This window comes from Salvia miltiorrhiza, chromosome 8 (assembly GCF_028751815.1).
Source record: "Salvia miltiorrhiza cultivar Shanhuang (shh) chromosome 8, IMPLAD_Smil_shh, whole genome shotgun sequence".
In the NCBI taxonomy this organism is placed as follows: domain Eukaryota; kingdom Viridiplantae; phylum Streptophyta; class Magnoliopsida; order Lamiales; family Lamiaceae; genus Salvia; species Salvia miltiorrhiza.
The window spans coordinates 13,577,441-13,599,529 of NC_080394.1; the positions used below are offsets into that span (position 1 = coordinate 13,577,441).

Below are 22,089 nucleotides of genomic sequence, written 5' to 3' on the forward strand. Positions count from 1 at the left end.
GGCAAAATTCATTGATAATATACATACAGTCCATGTATTAGTAATTGAAAACGTATAACTACTTAAAAAATTGCTATAGATTAATAGCATTGAGATTTAAGAATTTTATTAATTTAGATAGATATTAATATATCAATAAATTAATAATTTATTAGGAGTAACGGTTTTTTTTTTATTTTATTCGTGGAAATCAGTAATTCCACAGTTAGAATTTATGATTTTAAACTTTTTTCCATATTGAGATTTATATAGTAATTCCATTATGTATCAGTATCATACATGAATATATTTAATTAGTTATTACATTCAATTTGTAGATGCATGAGAATATTTAAATATAAACAATGAATTGATAGATGCGTGAAAATATTTAATTAAATGTAATTAATTGATAAAATATGAATTTATTTAAATAAACATGCATGAATCTATTTAATTTAAAATACATTGAAACATTATCCACCATTTGTTTGTTTACATATGATTTTATCTAAAATTACAATTTTTAAATTAATACATCTCTAAATTAATACTATACTTTTTAGGTCCCAAAAACTATTAATTTATAGATGTTTTACTGTAACTTTAAAATTCAATATATAAAAACTTGGAGGAATATTACACGAAAAATAACTGAACTTCTACAAAAATTTCGTAAAGGTTAATTGTCAAATAGTACATGATATTTTTTCAGTCAATTTTCAATTTTAAATATCAGTTGAGAGACCTATTATATAACTCATGATATTTATAATAATAGTGACAACAATAGTTATTAATTTAGAATCAGAAAAATAATTACTTGATTCCCGCTATATTTTCTCTCTACTCACATGCATTAACATACAGGCCAGCAATTTTTTCCATATTGTGACGATGAAGACATTAACCACACAAAATAATAATAATAATAATGGTCCCCTTTTTATCTACCTTACATTTAAGGAAAATAATATAATTTCTCTTTTGTCATCCTCCTAGCTATTTATACATGAATAAACAAATAAATTTCCTGTATAGTTAAAGTTTTGTAAAAATGTAGACAAAGTATATCTGAGAATTTCTAACATTTATTAAAATATGTGCTCGTCAAAAAAAAAAAAAAAAAAAAAACGTTTCGTATTTTATGACTAATTTTTCCTTCCTGTTGGAAACAACAATTATATATATACTCCCTCCGTCTCATGAAGCAAGACCTAGTTCTTTTTGGCACGGAAATTAAGAAATTGATATTTTATGTGTTAAGTGTGGTAGGTGAAAAAATGAATAAAGAGTATTTTTTTTGCCATTTTTAGAAACTGGTCTTGTTTTGTGGGACAGACCAAAAAGAAAATTTGATCTTGCTTCATGGGACGGAGGGAGTAATACTTTGGCATGCTTCAATTTTATACCGTGAGAAAGTAAAACTAGCCTGTTTGTCATATAGTTTTTAGTGAAGTGTATGCATACTAATATATTTACGGTTATCATTTAGAATTTACGGTCACGGTCTAGTTTAAATTAGTGAATAGTGATGATCATTTGAGAATTGCTATCTACTTTTAATCGTTGAGGTGATCTTGGGTACACCCGGGTGTACCGTACAACCGGGTTATATCTTCACTAAAATTTTGACCCATATCCTGATTTGAATCCATATCCTGACCCAACCCATATAAATAACACTATTATGGATACGGGTCAACCCGGTTGTACGGTACACCCAGGTGTACCCAAGATTTTGTGTTAATCGTTTACTATAAGTCTTTGATGATCGAAACTATAAATTTTACACTTAAAAAATCGTTTGTTTCAATCTTTTTATTTTGAATTATTTCATATTAATTTTCAATGACCTTTTCGCGGAATAATTGTTAACGTTAAAAAAAGGGGTTAATGCCCATAAATCCTGTAACTATTAGGGTTCTCGTGTTTTGCATCACGTACAGAATTTCAGCCACAGTATATCACAACTAAACACCCGATCGCGTTTTGCATCCGGCGAAGAATTCCGCTTACGTGTCCAATTTTTTTATGACATAGCATATTAAAGCCTACATGGCAATGACATGGTAATTTTTTTTTAATAAGTGACGATTAATGAAACGACGTCGTTTTGTGTAGTACTAAACGACGTCGTTTCATTTGGGCGGTAATATTACTCGATAATTAGGGTTAATCCCCAACAGTTGGAAATTTTCACCACTGCATTTCACCTTTTTCTTCATCTGGTCCCCCCTTCATTGAATCACCATTGACTTCGACTGTTGCTGGCCCTACAACATCCGCAAATCTTTGTCGCATTCCCTGGATTTGGTGCTTTCAATGGCGCCTCAGTGGTAGGTCATCTCTTAACTTTACTAGAAATGTCAGTGCATGTGGTAGAGTATAGGGTTTTGTGTATGTATAGTTTATTGTGGGTGGTAGGACTTGTCATTTTCGAAGTGTTGGTTTGTGCAATGTATAATATCTTTGTATTGTGCGCCATTAGTTTATTGTTGGTGTCAGTTGTTTATTGTTTTTTCATTTGTTTATTTTGCAGTACAAAATTCGCCATTAATATCAGTTGGGGTGGCAAGTTTGTGACAAAACCAAATGGTAGATATTTGCATAGTGGAGGTGGGTTTAATCTTAGGATGCCCCTAGATTCAGATAAGTTTGGCTACTTTGACTTAGAGCATGAGATTAAGAGCTTGGGGATACACAAATGGAGTAGAATAACGTATAGAATCCCAGAGACTGATGTGTACATGGACATAAATGGAGATAGGGAAGTGATGGCAATGTTAGATATGTTGCATCATAAATTGAGGGTGTTATTCATTTATGTGGAAGGGTCTTTGACATTAGATCAGCTTACAGAAGTTGATGTGTTGGGCAGGGTAGATGAGGCTGGGGCAGGGGTAGTTGATAATGATGGCGGTGCTGTGGATAATGAGGTTGAGGCAGGGGCAGTGGATGAAGAGGCTGAGGCTGAGGTTGAGGCTGAGGCAGGGGATAATGTGGACTCTGATGATACTGAATGGATTCCAGAAGTTGAGGGATGTGTGGACTCTGATGTAAGCATAGATAACTTAGATTACATATCAGATGAGGAATTCATCCAATCAAGAGTTAATCTTGCTGATACTGCAGAGGCCATAGAAGACTTTGACACTGGAGTAGACAAGGTTTCTGAATATGAGGGAAGTGATGATGTTGTTCAATCATCTGAAACTGATGAGGATGAAGAGGGTGAGAGGCACAGGAAGAAGAGGATTATCTATGATCCTAAGTGTGTGCATGCTGACCTTCAGCTAGTACTAGGTATGCAATTTGAAGATGGTCTTCAATGTAGGAGTGCATTGACCATTATGGCCATAGAAACAGGAAGGTTTATTCACTTTAGAAAGGTTAGTAAAAAGTGTTGCCTAGCTAAGTGTACTCCTCCTTGTCCATGGAGGGTGTTAGGTAGTCTTTGGAGGAAAGAAAAAATCTTTATCATTACAAAATATGATGGTGATCATACATGTAACAGACAAACAAAGAACAAGATGATTTCAAGCAACTGGATTGCACAAAGGTACCTAAATGTGTTTAGGGTAAGGTATGATATGAGCATAAAGGAGTTGAGAGATGACATTTTGGTGAGATTCAAGACCGAGGTGACTAGAGATAGGTTGTATAAAGCTAAGAGGAAGGCTCAGGAACTGGTGAGGGGATCTGTGGATGTACACTATGGGAGTATTAGAAGGTATCTTGCTGAGCTTCAAAGAGTAGATGTTGAGGGTAGATTTGAGTTGATTTTGAAAGAGGGTAATGTGTTCAAAGGGCTGTATATTGGGTTTTCTTCTTTAAGAATGGGGTTCAGGAGGAGCTGTAGGCCAGTTGTGGGGTTAGATGGGTGTTTCCTCAAGACATATTTGGGAGGAATCTTGTTATGTGCCACAGGAAATGATGGAAACAATCAAATGTTTCCTGTGGCATGGGCTGTAGTTGAAATAGAGAACGAAGCATGTTGGACATGGTTTTTCAAGCTGTTGTGTGAGGATCTTGAAGTTGGAGATGGTGCAGGTTGGAGCTTTATATCTGACTAGCAAAAGGTAAGAACTTGATATTGTAGTTGAAATTTCAGTTCATTATACATGATATGACACTAATGTTAAGCTTTTTTATTATAGGGACTTGAGAATGCAGTGCATTCTATTGCACCTCGTGCTGAGCACAGAAATTGTGCGAGGCATGTATATATGAACAGGAAGAAGCTGCACAAAGGGATTACACTGAAGAACTTGTTTTGGAAGGCTGCTAGGTGCACCAATGATGCTGACTTCAAGTTGGCAGTCCAAGATCTTAAGAGAGAAAATCAGGCTGCATTTGATGATTTCATGGCAAGAGACTACAAAAGGTTTTGCAAAGCCTTCATCTCTACACAAGTTTGCAGTGATTCCATTGACAACAATATCAGCGAGACATTCAATGGCTACATCCTTGCAGCAAGAGGTAAGCATATCATTCATATGCTTGAAGAGATTAGAACTAGCTTGATGGTTAGGCAGGTGGGAAAATATGATAAATTTCGACAATGTGAAGATAGAATATGTCCTGCCATTAGGAATATTGTTGAAAGAAGGAAGGATGGTGCTGGCCAATGTGTTGTTTATCCTGCTTTAGGAGAGAAGTTTGAGGTGCATCATTTTGCTGAAAAATTTGTTGTTAGTCTTAATGATAGAAGTTGCACCTGTAGAGTTTGGAATTTGTCTGGTATTCCATGTATTCATGTTTTAGCTGTGGTTCATTACATGAACCTGGATGTATGTGACTATGTCAACGATTACTACTCTTTGGTGAGATACCTACTGGCATATGAAGAAGGTTTGCAGCCCATTAGAGGGCCACAAATGTGGCCTGATGTAGATGGTGAAAAAGTGAAGCCTCCAAGTTTCACAAAGAGAGCTGGCAGACCGAAGAAGAAACGGGTCAGGGCAATGGAAGAGAGGGAAGGCAAGCGGCTCAGCAAGCATGGTGTGGCCATGCATTGTGGGAGATGCAAGCAAGAAGGCCATAATACAAGGAATTGCCAAAATATGACTATGCCATCTGCTGAGCAAACCACTGAGCCACAAAAGGTAAGGGCTGTTACATTCTACTTATTTAATTACAGAACACTATCTTAAATCTACTAAGCACTTTGATTTTCAGAAGCTCCGAGGTAGGCCAAAGAAAGCAAGGGGTGAATCAATCAAGTGGAGTAACAAAGAAATCTACTGCCCCTGTCTCTACCATGTCTGAAGCAAGAAGGGCTGCATTGAGGAGTGGAGTCTACACAGCAGAGAAAGGCACTTATGGCAGTGCAAGAAGAGATGGAGGTGCAAGAAGTGGGGCTACAAATGAGGCAATAAGTGATGTAGTGCAAGATGTGAGAAACACTCAAGAATCAGCCAACACTTAGATGTAGGCTTGAAAAAAATTTGAACTTATTTTGTAATGTTTGGTACAATAGGACCTGGTTCTGGTTTTCATTTTGCTGACAATCTGTTAGTTTTTTTTTTTTATGCTAAAACTGCCATTATGTTGGACTAAATGGCAGTACATGAATGCAGTTCATATATGAAGAAAATCGTTTTGTTCATCCACAATATCTTCTTCATTGAAAAATTTGTTCATTCATAAGAACATAGATCATTCATTACATACTACTTGAAATTGAAATGCTTCTAACCTACTACATTTACTAATACTACAGGACCCTACTGCTTGAAATGCTTAAAACCCACTATTTGTTCATAGATAAATCCACACACCCAACAATAACAAGAACACCAAGAAAATCCTATTCTTCCTGTGAAATTTTGCCATCATCACCTCCATTGCAGCATTCTGCTTCTTGAGCTCTCGAAAGGCTTCAACTTGAAGGGCAAGTTCTTCCTTCAACGCAGAAGCTTCCAACGTCAATGATTCCACTTGTGGCCTCATGCCATTTATGTCAAGAAGCTGACGGGCTCTATTTCTTTGAACCTGCAAATTGTGGAAACAGCTCTTGTAGTGCGAAGTGAGCTCTGGATCTATCCAGTGCCAAACACCACAATCTTCAATATCACGAATTCGGCAGCAGTAGAACCTCCGAAAAGGGTTCAACTCGGTCTTGGATGTGAAATGCTCCACTGGAAGATCGTGGTCGCACCTCAACTCACCTTGGGGGACGATTGCGAGGAGGCCGATGAATTCTCCATTGATGATTTTCACTGGGGCTCTTCGGAAATGTATGATAAAACACAAAGGAGCCCTAGTTAAACAATTAGGGTTCTTATTTTGAATTACAGGAAAACGACGTCGTTTAGTGATTACTAATATCAATTCGACATGAGGCAAAACAATGTCGCTTTAATTATCGGAAATAAATGACACGTAGATATGTCCGGCTGCCAACTCAGCTTGAATTTCGCCGGATAATTAAATAGGGTGCAAAACGCGATAGGGTGTTTAGTTGTGATATACTGTGGCTGAAATTCTGTACGTGATGCAAAACGCGAAATCCCTAATAGTTACAGGATTTATGGGCATTAACCCCTAAAAAAAACAAAGAATGTAGACAGAATTGAAATAAACGATTTTTAAAATTTTAGATTGATAGTTTCTAAAAATAGAAGCTAGCTAAATGATTTTATTTATGTCATAAAACATTATTATTATAATTTTATAATTAAATAAATATTCTAAAATATTGCGTGACGATGAATTCGTATCTGAAATCTTAGACTTATGGTATTAATCATTTTATGACAGACACAGAAACACATGACTTCTTTATTTTATTACTAATGTGCGACATGATTAGAAATTTATGTAGCCATATTGCGGCCATCCATAAACTAGTTCAATAGGAAAAAAATTGTTTTATTTAATTTATTTTTTAAATAAAACTAAGATTTGATTATTTTACTATACTGTCTATATTGTACTTTTTTTTGCATTTTTTATTTTATTTTTTAATAAAAAATTAAGAAGTTGCAAAAAAATAATTACAAGGTAGAAAATACAATAAAATAATTAAATCTTATTTTTATTTTTAAAATAAGTTAAATACTCCCTCCGTCTCACAAAAACATGAACGTTTTTCCATTTTGGGCTACATGATAAATAAAGATGACCCTCCACAGACACCGGGGGTTCACTCTCGCCGCCTTAGCATCACTCTTAAATTTAGTTTGTTTCCGTTGAAATTTGGAATAATGTCTGATATTCACGCAAATGAAAAATTTGTTAACAATATTCTCCAAAATAGAAAGATACAATTGGATCATGAAATAGCGAAAGGTGTCAAATTTTAATTGTGCGGCGGTTTATCTCATAAGGCGTTGCCATAAAATATACTTTTAATTCCACCCCTTATGATGATCCATTAAAAGCCAAAATGATGATCCATTAAAGAGTCGTACAACTAAATGCAGCCCAACAAAAAAGAAAAAACAAAACTTATTGGAATTTAATATTACCAAAAAAAAAAAAAAGTGAAAATTAAGAAAAATAAAAAGTGCCAAAAACCTACTCTTGGCAGGTACAGTAATGAGACTCACATTTCTTGCTGCATGTGAATTTTAACTGTCGCCACCCGCCGTGTCGGCGCCTACTTGTTTCTAATTTCAAAATTTCTCAAAATAAATAAATAAATGAAAAAAATAAAAAATAATAACACGCATTTGAATTTATACAGCATTTGATAAATAAATAAATAGAATCATGAAACCTATCCAACCTTTGTCCATTTTATAAAATCTATCCCAATCTTTTCAATTTTTATCATTTTGATCATCATAGCTCATTTCATAATCGTGACGCGGTGCGATCGAAAATGACTTGTTATTCGCCAAAAATTAAGGTAATAGATCAACGGTGACATGTTGCTAGTTTTAGTCGAAATGGTTTCTCTGCACCTCATCTCATCACTTATTGGGTCCCACTCGCAGAAATTGCTCGAATTTTTTATATAGTGAATGCACCGAATATTGCATCAAAATTGAAGAAAAGAAAAGGCTCAATTTTCCATAAGTATCACGCCGTTCGATTTTAATATGCAGGATAGTGGGTGTCGCGTTTATTTATACAATAATGCTATTTGGACAAAATTTGTCCGGACAAAATATGATGAAATACTTTATAAAATAAATTTATTTAAAATTTTTTATTCAAAATAAAATAGAATTTAGTTAATTTTATTGTTTTCTTTATATTGTAATTTTTTTGCAATTTTTTAATAATCTTTTTAATTATTATTATTTTTAAAGTACACAAACTACAAATAAAATAACAAAAAATAAAAAGAAGGTTAAAAAATTATGAAAAAACTACAATATGGAGAAAACAATAAAACTAACTAAATCCTTTTAAACTTGAATCAAAATTTATAAATAAATTTATTTTTTTAAAAATTAACCTTATTTTTGTCCGGACAAATTTTGTCCAAATAGCACTACTCTTATTTATAAAAATCTTACGTCGTATTTGAATTGGATGAATTTATTTTTAGTTATTAATTTAGTGCAAATGTTGTCATACGCTGAGCACTATCATACATGCGGGTTAGATCGATTTGGATCCAATTGTGACCCGATCCAAATCTTGATCGTTAACCCAAATCCGGAGCCAATTTATCATTAAACTTTTTTTTAATTACTAAAAGGATTCATCATTGACTTAATATCGAACAATTCGCAATCCTTTCCCTCTAATCCTAGTGGCGGGAAAATTTTACTTTAATTTTTTTTATCTTGACTAAATATAATGTGTTTGTTTAGTACTTATTTAGAAAATAGAAGATATTAGTGTGCGTGTGTGGTCTCAGGTTCGAGCAATCTTGTAAAGTATTTGTTGGTAATATATGGAGAAAAGGGAGATCTCGTTTTAGCATTACCATCATTAAGTAAAATTATTGGCTAACTGTATCGATTAGGCTATCATTTAGCATATTCAAAAGTTATGCTTGAATTTAATGTGACACCATCCAACATCTACTGCACGAACCAATCGGAATTTGGAATTTATTTTGGTTGTGGTAACTTAGATTTTGTTAGTAAATATTTCAATCCCAACCATTTTTAGGTAGGGGATCCGATTGCTGACCACAACTGTTACACCTACTGGATCTAATGAAGATGGGCTCCAGAATAAGGATGCTACATGAGTTGTTGGAGAGGCAAGCCCAAACAAGGATGGCCCAGCTGCAATTGAGAAGCCCACACGCAAGAAAGCTTTACCTTCAAGGTTCAGAGACTATGTTATGAAATAGAGAGCAGCTCTTCAGTAAATGGTCCCCTCATTAGCTGTCTCTTTCCTTTCAGCTGCTAGAGTTTGTTAGTGTCAGTGGCAATGGGCTTGTCGCCCATTTTTGCTTATTTATCAGTACCCTTGTAACAGAGTTAGGGTAACTTGAATGAAATTATCCTTTTCCTCTCCTGATTATTCTCTCACTTACTGGAGTTAGGCACACTCGAAGCTGTCTCTTTTCTGATAACATATCAACAACTGTTGGGAAAGGCCAGAGGATATGGACACCCCTAGAACAGTCTACGTCGTGGAGGCTCCGAATCCAGCGTCAGACGTAGCCGGGGAGACGGCGGCAGCGTTAGCCGCCGCCTCCATGGCGTTCCAAGCGTCCGATCTTGGATACGCCGAGACACTGCTGCGGACCTCCACCAGAGTTTTCAACTACGCGGACAGCTACCGCGGGGCTTATAATGATAACGCCAACATTCGGGATGGGGTGTGCCCTTTCTACTGCGATTTTGATGGATATCAGGTAAGCTTCCGCTTTGGCCGTGAAAACGAGCTTATTTGCTCGTGATCAATGTACTTATTAGGTTCGTTTTTGTAAATGAATGGACAGGTTGAACTGGCACAATACCATATAACGTTCTCCCCAAGGGGACATCAAGCGGTGCGATCTCCTATGCGTGAACAGTGAAGATCCCGAGTTCAAACCCCACTGCTCCCTTCTCCAACTCCACCAAGTAAAAAAAAACAATTCCCCCCACTAAATGGCTACAGAGGCTAGGTTAGGCTGCTCTATTCTTTAATTTCCGGTCCACGAGTAGGAAAAATTAAGTGCATCATCAATTCCAAAGCTGTGTATTATTATGTAAAGATATTAAACTAATTTAATTACATTGTTAAGTTTGAGGTTGATACGTAGCCAGTTACTTGCTACTTGTAATTTTTTTAATACTCCCTCCGTCTCATGAAGCAAGACCTAGTTTTTTCGGCACGATATTTTGTGTGTTAAGTGTGGTATGTTAAAAAGTGAATAAAGAGTAAATTTTTTGCTATTTTTAGAAACTAATTTTATTTCGTGGGACAGACCAAAAATAAAACTTGGTCTTGTTTCATGGGACGGAGGGAGTAAATTACAGAAGTAAATAAAGAAATTTAAAAATTGCATAATAAGAAACTCGAACCCAAAATCTTAAGCCTTGAACATTAACCACCTACCGGCTGCCGCTAGACCAACACACACTTTTCTACTAATTTTTTTAATTAAACTATCAGTTTGCCATTATAGATCCTAAATAACGTTTAATGCATTCAAAAGGAACATGTATTAAAACTGTGATCTGATAGTAAAATTGCAACCTGAGATCTTCGTCATTACTTCCTTGATACAACAACACTTTCGCTTATATATTTATATATGTTGTAATGTGTAACTTTGTAACCAAATAATTGTGGTAAACCACAAAGTCTCATGACAATGGCTAGCAGAGACAGAATCCCAACAATCTACGAATGCGACTCCAACAATCGACAAAATCACACCGTGGTTTCCGACATGGACGGAACGTTGCTGGTGGGCCGCAGCTCCTTCGCTTATTTCGCGTTGATTGCATTCGACGTGGGAGGAATCCTGCGGCTGCTGCTGCTGCTGTTAGCGGCTCCGTTTGTCGGCCTTCTCTACTACTTCGTATCGGAATCTGCGGGCATTAAGGTGCTCATATTCGCCACGTTTGCAGGGGTGAAGGTGTCTTCGATCAAGTCGGCGGCGAGGGCCGTTCTTCCCAAGCATTACTCCGATGATTTGCACCCGGAGACGTGGCGCGTTTTCTCGTCGTGTGGGAGGAAATGTGTGCTCACTGCCAACCCAAGGATCATGGTTGAGCCTTTCTTGAACAACTATTTGGAAGTCAACGTCGTTTTAGGCACCGAGATCTCGTCGTTTAAGGGCATCGCCACCGGTCTCGTGGCCGCCCCCGGCGTGCTTGTTGGGGAGAACAAGGCTGTTGCTCTTAGGAAAGCTTTTGGGGATCAAGAAATGCCTCATGTTGGAATGGGAGATAGGGATACAGATATTCCTTTCCTCAAATTGTGCAAGGTTTTTAAGTTAAATGCATTTATATTTCATCGAAAAAATTGGAATTAGCTAGTGATGCTTGATCATTTCCTTAAATTTTTCAATGAATGCAGGAGAAATACATGGTGCCGGCGAGGCCCGGGACCCGGCCCGTGAGAGCGGAGACGCTGCCAAAGCCCGTGATATTCCACGACGGCCGGCTCGTCCAGAAACCAACACTATCCCGGGCTCTACTAATCACTCTATGGCTCCCATTTGGGATTATTCTATCAATTCTACGAGTCTTCTTTCTTTCTTTACTCCCCATTTCAATAGGTCATCGCTACATGATTCTGTTAGGCTGCTCGGTGACAATCAGAGGAGCTCCCAAGCATTTCTCCGGCGGCAAGGGCGTGGTCTTCGTGTGCAACCACCGCACCGTCATTGACGCGGCCATGGTCTCCGGCGGCCTCCGCCGCATGACCACCACCGTCTCCTACTCCGTCGCACGCTTCACCGAGATCATATCCCCGATCAAGACCTCAAGGCTCACGCGCGACCGCGCCACGGACGCCCGGTTGATCCAGCAGATTTTGGATCAAGGGAAATTCTTGGTGATGTGCCCCGAGGGCACCACGTGTCGGGAGCCCTATTTGCTTAGATTCTCGGCATTGTTTGCGGAGCTCACTGATCGCATTGTGCCGGTGGCCATATCCATAAAGACGGGTATGTTCCACGGCTCCACGGCGCGAGGCCATAAATGGCTCGACCCTTTCTTCTACTACATGAACCCTTTTCCCGCATATGAAGTCACGTTTTTGAATATGTTGCCACCCGACCGGACTTGCAAGGCCGGAAAATCGAGCTTCGACGTCGCCAATAACGTTCAAGAAATGATCGCCAACACGTTGAGCTATACTTGTACCACTCTTACAAGGAAAGATAAGTATCGAGTGTTGGCAGGAACGGATGGCCTCGTCGACACCAAATCTACATCCAAGGTTATTGCTTGATTGCTATTTCCTCATCTCTCAAAATTCATCAACTACTACGCTCAATTACACCTAACAAGATAACTATGGCCTAAACGATTAATTTGTTCTGCTATATGTTTTGTACTTCATTATAAATAAAGAGTACTGTATTTTCATGATCATATTGAAATTGATGTTATTATTCGCATGTCTATATATATAAGGATTCAATGAGAATTTACACATGGATAATTTCATTAATTCAGTGTGAATAAATTAATGTAACACATTGTTGAAATAAAAATTATATAAAAAGAGAAAAATGAAAAAGAAAACCTAGCAAACCCTTGAAAGCACAGAGACGCTAATTATGGTTGAGCCTCATTAAAATCTTTTTAACGAAAATTCAATGGGAAAAATCCTTGAAATAAGATATGCAACCTATATGTCGTATTCATTTTTAACACAAAATCTTGGGTACACCTGGGTGTATCGTACAACCGGGTTGACTCGTACCCAAAATAGTGTTATTTATATGAGTTGGGTCAGGATATGGGTTCAAATCAGAGTGCGGGTTAAAATTTAAGTGAAGGTGTGACCCGGTTGTACGGTACACCCGGGTGTACCCAAGACCACCTCCATTTTTATTAACATGCATGAAAACCTCATTCGATGTCTACCAAGACAATTAATGAATACATAATTATTTAAGTTAATATGGATAATTAATTGACCGCACTTTAAGTCTATAATCCTCGGAAATATGCAGCCTTATAGGCTGTTTTTGGTAATCATGATATGCTTTTATAATCTATAGGTAGGGACATATTTTTAATGGTTATAAGAGCATCCGCAATGGGGTTCCTTGATAGCCTACTTGATAGTGTTTGTGTTATTGAGTAGGTAGTGTTGTATTGGGGTTCCTTGATAGCCTACTTGATAATATTAGTTTTGATTTTATGTTTTTCATTTAAATTTTATTGCATAATTTTAATAACACAATTTATTTCAAATTTAAATTGCATTAATTATATAATCCTAAATATTACATAAAACTTAAATAAAATAAAAACAATTCATAAAAATTAACTACTCTGGCCCTAGAGGTCCGAAACGTGCCCAAAGGTGCTCAATCAAATCATATCGCTCTTAATTATAAAGTATTTTAGAATCTAGAGTTACTTTGGTATGTAGTGTACGTGTAGGGTTTGGTGAGCATTAAGCCACTGCCTAACTATATTATTCGTCTCATAAAAATTAGTGACGTTTGAAAGTGTAATTATTAGTGATTAGCTACATCAAATGTCATTAATTTTTATGACACACATAATAGCTATCAAGCCTCATGTCACTAGTGATTTTTTTTTTTTTTTTTGTAGTGCATGTATTGATACATACATTTTGAATTTCTTAGTAAAATTATTGCAAAATCAAACAGTTGAAAATGAATATCTAAAATTAAATCATTTGCATTTTTAGTAACGGGACTAGCGATCGAGGTAGAAATTAATTTGAAGTATTATTCTTCAATCACCTACAGGCTACACACTACATGAGTATATTATGAGTGCCTACTAAAATTGAAATATATATAGAGAAATGTCATATTATGTACATATTTTATTTGAATATCTTATGAGAGTACTGTTCACATTGAGCCCAGTTATTCCTTTTGTTTTATATATTTATTTTGATTCCAATGCCCATAAGTTATTGTTAATTTTAAAAACTACATAAATCAAAGTTTGATTTTTTCATTTTTTTCTTAATTTCAAATAAAATAAAAATCTTGAACTTTGATTTTTATGTATTTATAAATAAATAATCTCAATAATAATTTATGTGATATTAGAATAAAAATAAATATACGAAATAGAAAAATAACTCTAATGTGGGTTAAACGTAAGTGATCTCTCTCTCTCTCTCTCTCTATATATATATATATATATATATATATATATATAGGGGAGGGCTAGAATAAAAACACTCTTAAGTGTATATAAATTATTTTCAGCTGATTCGTAACCCTGTTGGATGAATTCGTGGTCCTGAGTTCGAATTCCAAAAGTAACAAAAAATTATTTTTCGCAATTCGTAACTGTGTTGGATAAATTCATACGTGTTCTACATAAAATTCGTACATTAAGAAACGTTTATATTTTATACACTTAAGAGTGTTTTTATTTTAGCCCACCCCTATATATATATATATATATATATATATATATATATTAGCTTCTATTGAGAAGAACCTTTTAGATTAAGAAGTAAGAAGGAATCTCAACCCTTAATCTATACAAATCTAATGGTTCTTAATTAAGGAACAAAGTTCTTTATGTATATTATTCATTGTTTGTGTATAAACACTCTTAAGTTCTTTATGGCCCCTCGAGCGTTGGTTGGTTCCCGCCGTTGTCTTTGGTTTCCGGTGGACTTAGTTCACAGGGCGACAGAGGGGCGCTCAATCTGCCGGTCGTCTCTAACAATTTTCTCCAAAATACTCCTCGTTACTCCGTGGTTGTAGGAGAGCACTCCGAGACCGCTTCTCTGGATCGAAGTTCGGGTGTTGCTGCTCCGCCTGCTGGTGCGTCGCCTGCGGAGCGGATCTTCAACAAACAATCTCCTCCGAGCATCACTGTCACAGATCGTTCGGCGGAGGCTGCTAGAGTTACTGCTGATGTTTCGTTCCCGGAAATCGCTGCGGTGATGACTTCCCATACTGTCGGCGTCTCTTCTCAGGCCGATGGTCCTAACGGCCTGATCCCGCCTCGCTCGATCGGGACTGCCCATCCGAAAGTGGCCAGTCCGCTGTCTGCTCCGAAGGTGCCGCCGAAAGCCTCTTTTGCAGATAAACTGAAAGCTAGGGAGGGCAGTCCGACAGAGCAAGTTTCCAAGCCTAGGGACGTCCCCGCTCATGACTATACAATCCTCCGACCAGAGTTGGTGGATCTCAAACGTTGCCTTGTTTTAGAGCCATCTTTCCACCAAAGACAAGTCCAGCGTTTCGCCCATGCGATTCACGGCCGGCTGATCCTCCGCAAAGGTGAGTCACCTCGGTTTGCAGCGGATCTTTGGGAGGAACTTCAGCAGCTTTGGAAACCGGCTGCTGGTTGGTCGATTCATCCGCTCGGAAAAGGTTACTTCACTTTTAATTTCACCACCGACGAGGATAGGGCAGCGGCTTTCGCTAAAACGACTTGGCGTTTACGCTCAGGTATACTCCATCTCCAAGCTTGGGTGCCGAATTTTGATCCCTACAAAGCGAATTCTACCCTGGTTCAGGTATGGATTAGAATCTTTAACTTGCCACATGAATATTGGCACCCAGAGGTTCTTTCCGGGGTCGCACGAGAAGTGGGTACGCCTATCTTGATTGATGGTCAGTCTGCACAGGCTCATGTGGGTCACTTTGCTAGAATTCTTGTTGAGTTAGATGTTTCGGCTGATATTCCTGAAGCTTTAGATATTAAGTGTGGCGATATTGATTTTACTGTCAAGTTTGGATATGAGAATTTGCCTTATTACTGCTCCGTCTGCAATGTTGTGGGACATAATTCTAACGAATGCAGAAGAAATAAAACGACCACGACCGAGGAACGTCGTCAGTCCAAGGTAGATGACCACAGGGTTCATCCTCGTCCCTACACCGAAAATCAGGAAACTCCAGCATGGGCTGGAAAGGAAATTCCTGAGTTTGGACAGAAACTGAACTCTTCTTCAGACTCTCCTACCTCATCCAATCCCTTTGCTGTGTTGGTTTCTCTAGAGTTGCAAGATGAACAGAGACTTGTTGGTGATGATAACATGGACAAGCCGCCTTCTGATGGAGACCGAGCTTCAGATGCTTGCATCCCTCAGGACAGTCAGGGTAGAAAGGATATGGAACACCATTGGTTAAAAGACGAAAAGAGCCAAATTGAGGTAGTTGAGCAGGAATACGAGAGGAGTTCTGCACCTCTGATTGTTCAGCCACTTGCTGTTGTGACTGACAACAACGCTGTGCTAACTTTGACTGGGACGACAGGACCCATTTCTCGTACACGAGGGCGTCCGAAAGGGGCTATCACCAAGAAGGGGAGAGTTTCTGATTCTTCTATCAAGCACAGGCTCCGTCGTATCATAATCAATGGCATGTCTTCGGATTTCCAAAACTCAGCACGCCGTGACGATATGCATGGCCCAGGTCTTGACACTTCTTCGCCTGTGGAGTTCCTGAATAAAGTGAAGTATGCTCAGTCTCGAGGACATATACTGCAAAACTTTGTGATCAACTCCTCTAACTCTACCGATGCAGCCCATGCTATGTCGGTTGTGGCCTCTTCAAAAATGAAGAAAAAATGGGGCGATATGTTGGACGATGAAGAGGACGATTTAGACGAGGACGACCCTCTTAAAATGTTCTCTTAGTCTTAGTTTGTTTTTTGGTTACCCGGGGTTTCTTGCGGGTGCTTTTGCTTGCTTCCTTTGTATCTGGTCTCTCTTTTTTTCTTTTTCTTTTTAATAAAATTTCTATTTCAGCATTGTTTGTTCGGTTTCTAAATCTAAGGAACAAACTCATAATTAAGGAACAAATCTAACTGTTCTTAATAAAGAATTTCGTTCCTTAAAAAGATTTGTAGACCATCTGATTTTTCGCAAAGTTCATTATAAATATATAATAAGTTCATTCAAATTGTGTTGAACTTTTATGCAATATTTAACGAACAAAAAATGCAATGATATGAAATGGTCATTGTAAATGGTTATAAGTTCATTATAAATATATAATAAGTTCATTCAAATTGTGTTGAACTTTTATAAGTTTCCAGTTAGAAACGTATCTTGATTGAAATCTTCCTAAAATATTTTGATTTGTTAAAGATTAATTATGGTATTAACGAATCTTATCCTTTTTAATCATATGGACGCATGAAATAGATTTAATTGTAGACCGTTAATTAGATTGCTAAATATTGATGGATATGATTTCTTCTCTCTTCTCTCTTACATTTAGGCCTTCTGCATTGAACTTTTGCCTACATATATATATATATATATATATATATATATATATAGGAAGGCTAAAACAAAAACAACTTAAAATATAAAATATAAACAATTTTCAGCCCTTAAATCATCAAGATCTACAGTTGATTCATAACCTTGTTGGATGAATTCGTGGTCCTGAGATCGAATCCCAAAGGTAGAGAGAGAGAGAGAGAGAGAGAGAGAGAGAGAGAGAATTGATCCATTAATATGAATGGATATCTTTTATGAGAAATGAGAATATAAATATAAATAAATTAATCAATTATAAAGTTCATGAACCACCCGACATGGACAAATTAATGTAACACATACATTACCGGTGCATTTAACTAATGTGTTTGTTTATGTGTTAATTTGATTTACTCAAACCAAATTAATGAATTTATTCATGTGTGAATTCTCATTGAATCCTTATACATATGCATATAACATCAATTTCAATATGGTCATGAAAATACCCTCTTTATTTATAATTAAGTACAAAACATATAGCGGAAAAAATTCTTTAGGTTATTGACCGGAATTTTGACAAATGGGGAAATAGCAATCAAGCAATAACCTTGGATGCAGATTTGGTGTCGACGAGGCCATCCGTTCCTGCCAACACTCGATACTTATCCTTCCTTGTAAGAGTGGTACAAGTATAGCTCAACGTGTTGGCGATCATTTCTTGAACGTTATTGGCGACGTCGAAGCTCGATTTTCCGGCCTTGCAAGTCCGGTCGGGCGGCAACATATTCAAAAACGTGACGTCATACGCGGGAATGGGGTTCATGTAGTAGAAGAAAGGGTCAAGCCATTTATGGCCTCGCGCCGTGGAGCCGTGAAACATGCCCGTTTTTATGGATACGGCCACCGGCACGATGCGATCGGTGAGCTCCGCAAACAATGCCGAGAATCTAAGCAAGTAGGGCTCCCGACACGTGGTGCCCTCGGGGCACATCACCAAGAACTTCCCTTGATCCAAAATCTGCTCGATCAATCGGGCGTCCGTGGCGCGGTTGCGCGTGAGCTTCGAGGTCTTGATCGGGGATATGAACTCGGTGAAGCTCGCGACGGAGTATGAGATGGTGGTGGTCATGCGGCCGAGGCAGGCGGAGACAACAACTGCGTCGATGACAGTGCGGTGGTTGCACACGAAGACCACGCCCTTGCCGCCAGAGAAATGCTTGGGAACTCCTTTGGTTGTGACCGAGCAGCCCAGCAGAATCATGACAGACTGACTTATTGAAATGGGGAGTAAAGAAAGAAAGAAGACTCTTAGAATTGATAAAATAATCCCAAATGGGAGCCATAGAGTGATTAGTAGAGCCCGGGATAGTGTCGGTTTCTGGACGAGCCGGCCGTCGTGGAATATCACGGGCTTTGGCAGCGTCTCCGCTCTCACGGGCCGGGTCCCGGGCCTCGCCGGCACCATGTATTTCTCCTGCATTCATTGAAAAATTTAAGGAAATGATCAAGCATCACTAGCTCATTACAATTTTTTTGGATGAAATATAAATGCATTTAACTTAAAAACCTTGCACAATTTGAGGAAAGGAATATCTGTATCCCTATCTCCCATTCCAACATGAGGCATTTCTTGATCCCCAAAAGCTTTCCTAAGAGCAACAGCCTTGTTCTCCCCAACAAGCACGCCGGGGGCGGCCACGAGACCGGTGGCGACGCCCTTAAATGACGAGATCTCGGTGCCTAAAACGACGTCGACATCCAAATAGTTGTTCAAGAAAGGCTCAACCATGATCCTTGGGTTGGCAGTGAGCACACATTTCCTCCCACACGACGAGAAAACGCGCCACGTCTCCGGGTGCAAGTCATCGGAGTAATGCTTGGGAAGAACGGCCCTCGCCGCCGACTTGATCGAAGACACCTTCACCCCTGCAAACGTGGCGAATATGAGCACCTTAATGCCCGCAGATTCCGATACGAAGTAGTAGAGAAGGCCGACAAACGGAGCCGCTAACAGCAGCAGCAGTAGCCGCAGGATTCCTCCCACGTCGAATGCAATCAACGCGAAATAAGCGAAGGAGCTGCGGCCCACCAGCAACGTTCCGTCCATGTCGGAAACCACGGTGTGATTTTGTCGATTGTTGGAGTCGCATTCGTAGATTGTTGGGATTAATCTGTCTCTGCTAGCCATTGTCATGAGACTTTGTGGTTTACCACAATTATTTGGTTACAAAGTTACACTTTACAACATATATAAATATATAAGCCAAAGCAGATCATGTGTTGTTGTATCAAAGATGTAATGACGAAGATTGGGTTTATAAACTTCTTTTTGTCCTAATTTAACAATTGGACCCGCCAATCTAGCTCATTCTTCTCAGGTTGCAATTTTAATATCAGATCACAGTTTTAATACATTTTCCTTTTGAATGCATTAAACGTTATTTAGGATCTATAATGGGAAACTGATAGTTTAATTAAAAAAAATTAGTAGAAAAGTGTGTGTTGGGCTAGCGGTAGCCGGTAGGTGATTAATGTTCAATGCTTAAGATTTTGGGTTCGAGTTTCTTATTATGCAATTTTTAAATTTCTTTATTTTACTTTTGTAATTTTTTTTAAAAAAATAAAAATTATTATTTTTAAATTTCTTTATTTACTTCTATAATTTACTCCCTCCGTCCCATGAAGCAAGACCAAGTTTTCTTTTTGGTCTGTCCTACGAAGCAACATCAGTTTCTAAAAATAGCAAAAAATTTACTCTTTGTTCACTTTTTAACCTACCACACTTAACTCACAATATACCTAGATTGCACGGGTGCGAGGGGGCGGGGGCGGGAGCGATACGATTCGGGTACGGGGATACGGATTTTCAAAAATTATAGGGTGCGATTCGTGAAGGATACGTCTGTTATATATATATATATATATATATATATATATATATATATATATATATGGATCCATACAGAATTAGCATATATTATAGAATAGAGAATAAATTTTGATCGTGTGATTAACTGGATCTAGCGGTTCCAATTAATTCACATCACCAATATTTTAATCGAATAACATTACTAAAAAACCATTAAAAAATAAGAAAGATCCGTTTCTCTCTCTCTCATAAGGTAAATGAGAGATTTACCCATAAGGTAAATCTGGAAAGATCCGTTTCTCTCTCTCTCAGATCTGTTTCTCAGATCTGTTTCTCTCTCTCTCATTCGGAAGATCTGTTTCTCTCTCTCACTCCCATTCGGAAGAAATTGCTCACCGACACCTCCTCCTTCAAGCAAGTCGTCCAAATGCTCACCGGCTCCACTGACGCCGCCGCCGCCGCCCGCCCCGAACCCTTCAGAAGCCCGATTCCGCCTTTGCCACCGCCTCCGATCTGTCCTGCCTCTCTCTCTCTCCCACGTGTTTTTGACAGCAGACGGCCAAGGAGGGCCGCCGTTGCCACTGCTCCTTTCTCGGCTGCATCAGCGGCGCCTGCCCTTCTGCCCCGCCGCCCTGCTCAGCCGCCTCGCCTCCTGCCGCCTCGCCTCCTGCCAGCCAACAGCCGTCCGTTGAGAGTGAGAATCCCGATTCGCGAATCGGATTCGCGAATCCAATTTTTTTTTTTTGATTTTTGGGGGGATTCGCCAGGTGGCGAATCCCGTGCGAATCCCACGCGAATCGCGCCCGCACCCGCCCCCCGCGCGAATCGGATACTGCAATGTGTTGGTTTATGGCGAATCCGTGCATCCCAGCAATATACGTAATTTCTTAATTCCCGTGCCGAAAAAAACTAGGTCATGCTTCATGGGACGGAGGGAGTATTAAAAAAATTACTAGTAGCAAGTAACTGGCTACGTATCACCTCAAACTTAACAATGTAATTAAATTAGTTTAATATCTTTACATAATAGTACTATATTTGATACACAGCTTTGGAATTGATGATGCACTTAATTTTTCCGACTCATGGACCGGAAATTAAAGAATAGAGCAGCCTAACCTAGCCTCTGTAGCCATGTAGTGGGGGGAACAATTGATATAGCGTTATATCATTGTTAATTCAATGGTATTGTGCGAGTCGGCCTTAAAAAAAGATATTTGTGCGATTTATTTCTCCTATGCTATGTACGTAAATATTTATTCAAAACACACAATCGAATATTTATTTCTCCATCGTAAAGATATGGCAGCTTATTATAATGATTGAATACTGGGTTCTTACGCTTAATTGGGTCACCGTGAATTCAATCAAAATTATAAGAAATACTAAATGTGGTTTGCATTTGATGCGAACTGGTATATATCATATATGATTATAATATCTTAGTGTTTCACCTATACCGAATGCAATTTTTCAAATTTGGATAAATATACGAGATAATAAGCGGCATTGTTAGACATCGAATTTTTTACTTACAAAACTGTACAATATGAAGTTACAAAGTACTTTATTTCAGCACCACTAATTTGGTGAAATGTACAGCTAAATATAATTATTTCGGAACTTCTCATAGTAGACCCATAAACAGATGGTTACATCAGGCCTAAAAGGCCCCATACTTTAGTTTATGCCTATATGTCGAGCCCATTTACTTTTATTTACAAATTTGTAAGTTCATTCGATCATTTTGAAGATCCAAAAATATTAGTTAATTAGGTTTAGAAAAAGTTATTTAGTTATAATAAAATCATAATTTAATCAATTAAAAAATTTAAAAATATCTTCTCAACGTGAAATAATAATAAATAGTTTTTTATGCTAAAATCATTTGTGATCACAAATTTCTTTAGAAATTTATTTTCAGAGAGAAACAAATTGACCATAACTACACATCCTAATTAATTAATTATTCTAAAAAAACATCAGGA

At 38.0% G+C, this 22,089-nt stretch overlaps 2 protein-coding genes across 2 annotated transcripts; one reads left to right on the forward strand and one right to left on the reverse strand.

The window, feature by feature from the left end:
• The first annotated feature begins 10,577 nt into the window (after positions 1 to 10,577).
• Positions 10,578 to 12,434, forward strand: LOC131001181 (glycerol-3-phosphate acyltransferase RAM2-like). Its single transcript, XM_057927495.1, has 2 exons — positions 10,578 to 11,320; positions 11,413 to 12,434. Exons 1-2 carry the CDS (start codon positions 10,697 to 10,699, stop codon positions 12,289 to 12,291), a joined length of 1,503 nt encoding a protein of 500 aa, XP_057783478.1. The 5' UTR covers positions 10,578 to 10,696; the 3' UTR covers positions 12,292 to 12,434.
• A 5,289-nt stretch (positions 12,435 to 17,723) lies between these two features.
• Positions 17,724 to 19,597, reverse strand: LOC131001182 (glycerol-3-phosphate acyltransferase RAM2-like). The gene is made up of 2 exons (XM_057927496.1): positions 18,800 to 19,597; positions 17,724 to 18,706 (listed from the first exon to the last, which is right to left on the reverse strand). The coding sequence occupies exons 1-2, from the start codon at positions 19,424 to 19,426 to the stop codon at positions 17,828 to 17,830; spliced, it is 1,506 nt and encodes a 501-aa protein (XP_057783479.1). The 5' UTR covers positions 19,427 to 19,597; the 3' UTR covers positions 17,724 to 17,827.
• Positions 19,598 to 22,089: the final 2,492 nt, after the last annotated feature.

Coding starts and splice junctions, on each gene's coding strand:
- LOC131001182 (XM_057927496.1), bottom strand. CDS start 19,426: ATGACAATGGCTAGCAGAGACAGATTAATCCCAACAATCTACGAATGC. Junction 18,707..18,799: donor CTTTCCTCAAATTGTGCAAG/GTTTTTAAGTTA, acceptor CAATGAATGCAG/GAGAAATACATGGTGCCGGC.
- LOC131001181 (XM_057927495.1), top strand. CDS start 10,697: ATGACAATGGCTAGCAGAGACAGAATCCCAACAATCTACGAATGCGAC. Junction 11,321..11,412: donor CTTTCCTCAAATTGTGCAAG/GTTTTTAAGTTA, acceptor CAATGAATGCAG/GAGAAATACATGGTGCCGGC.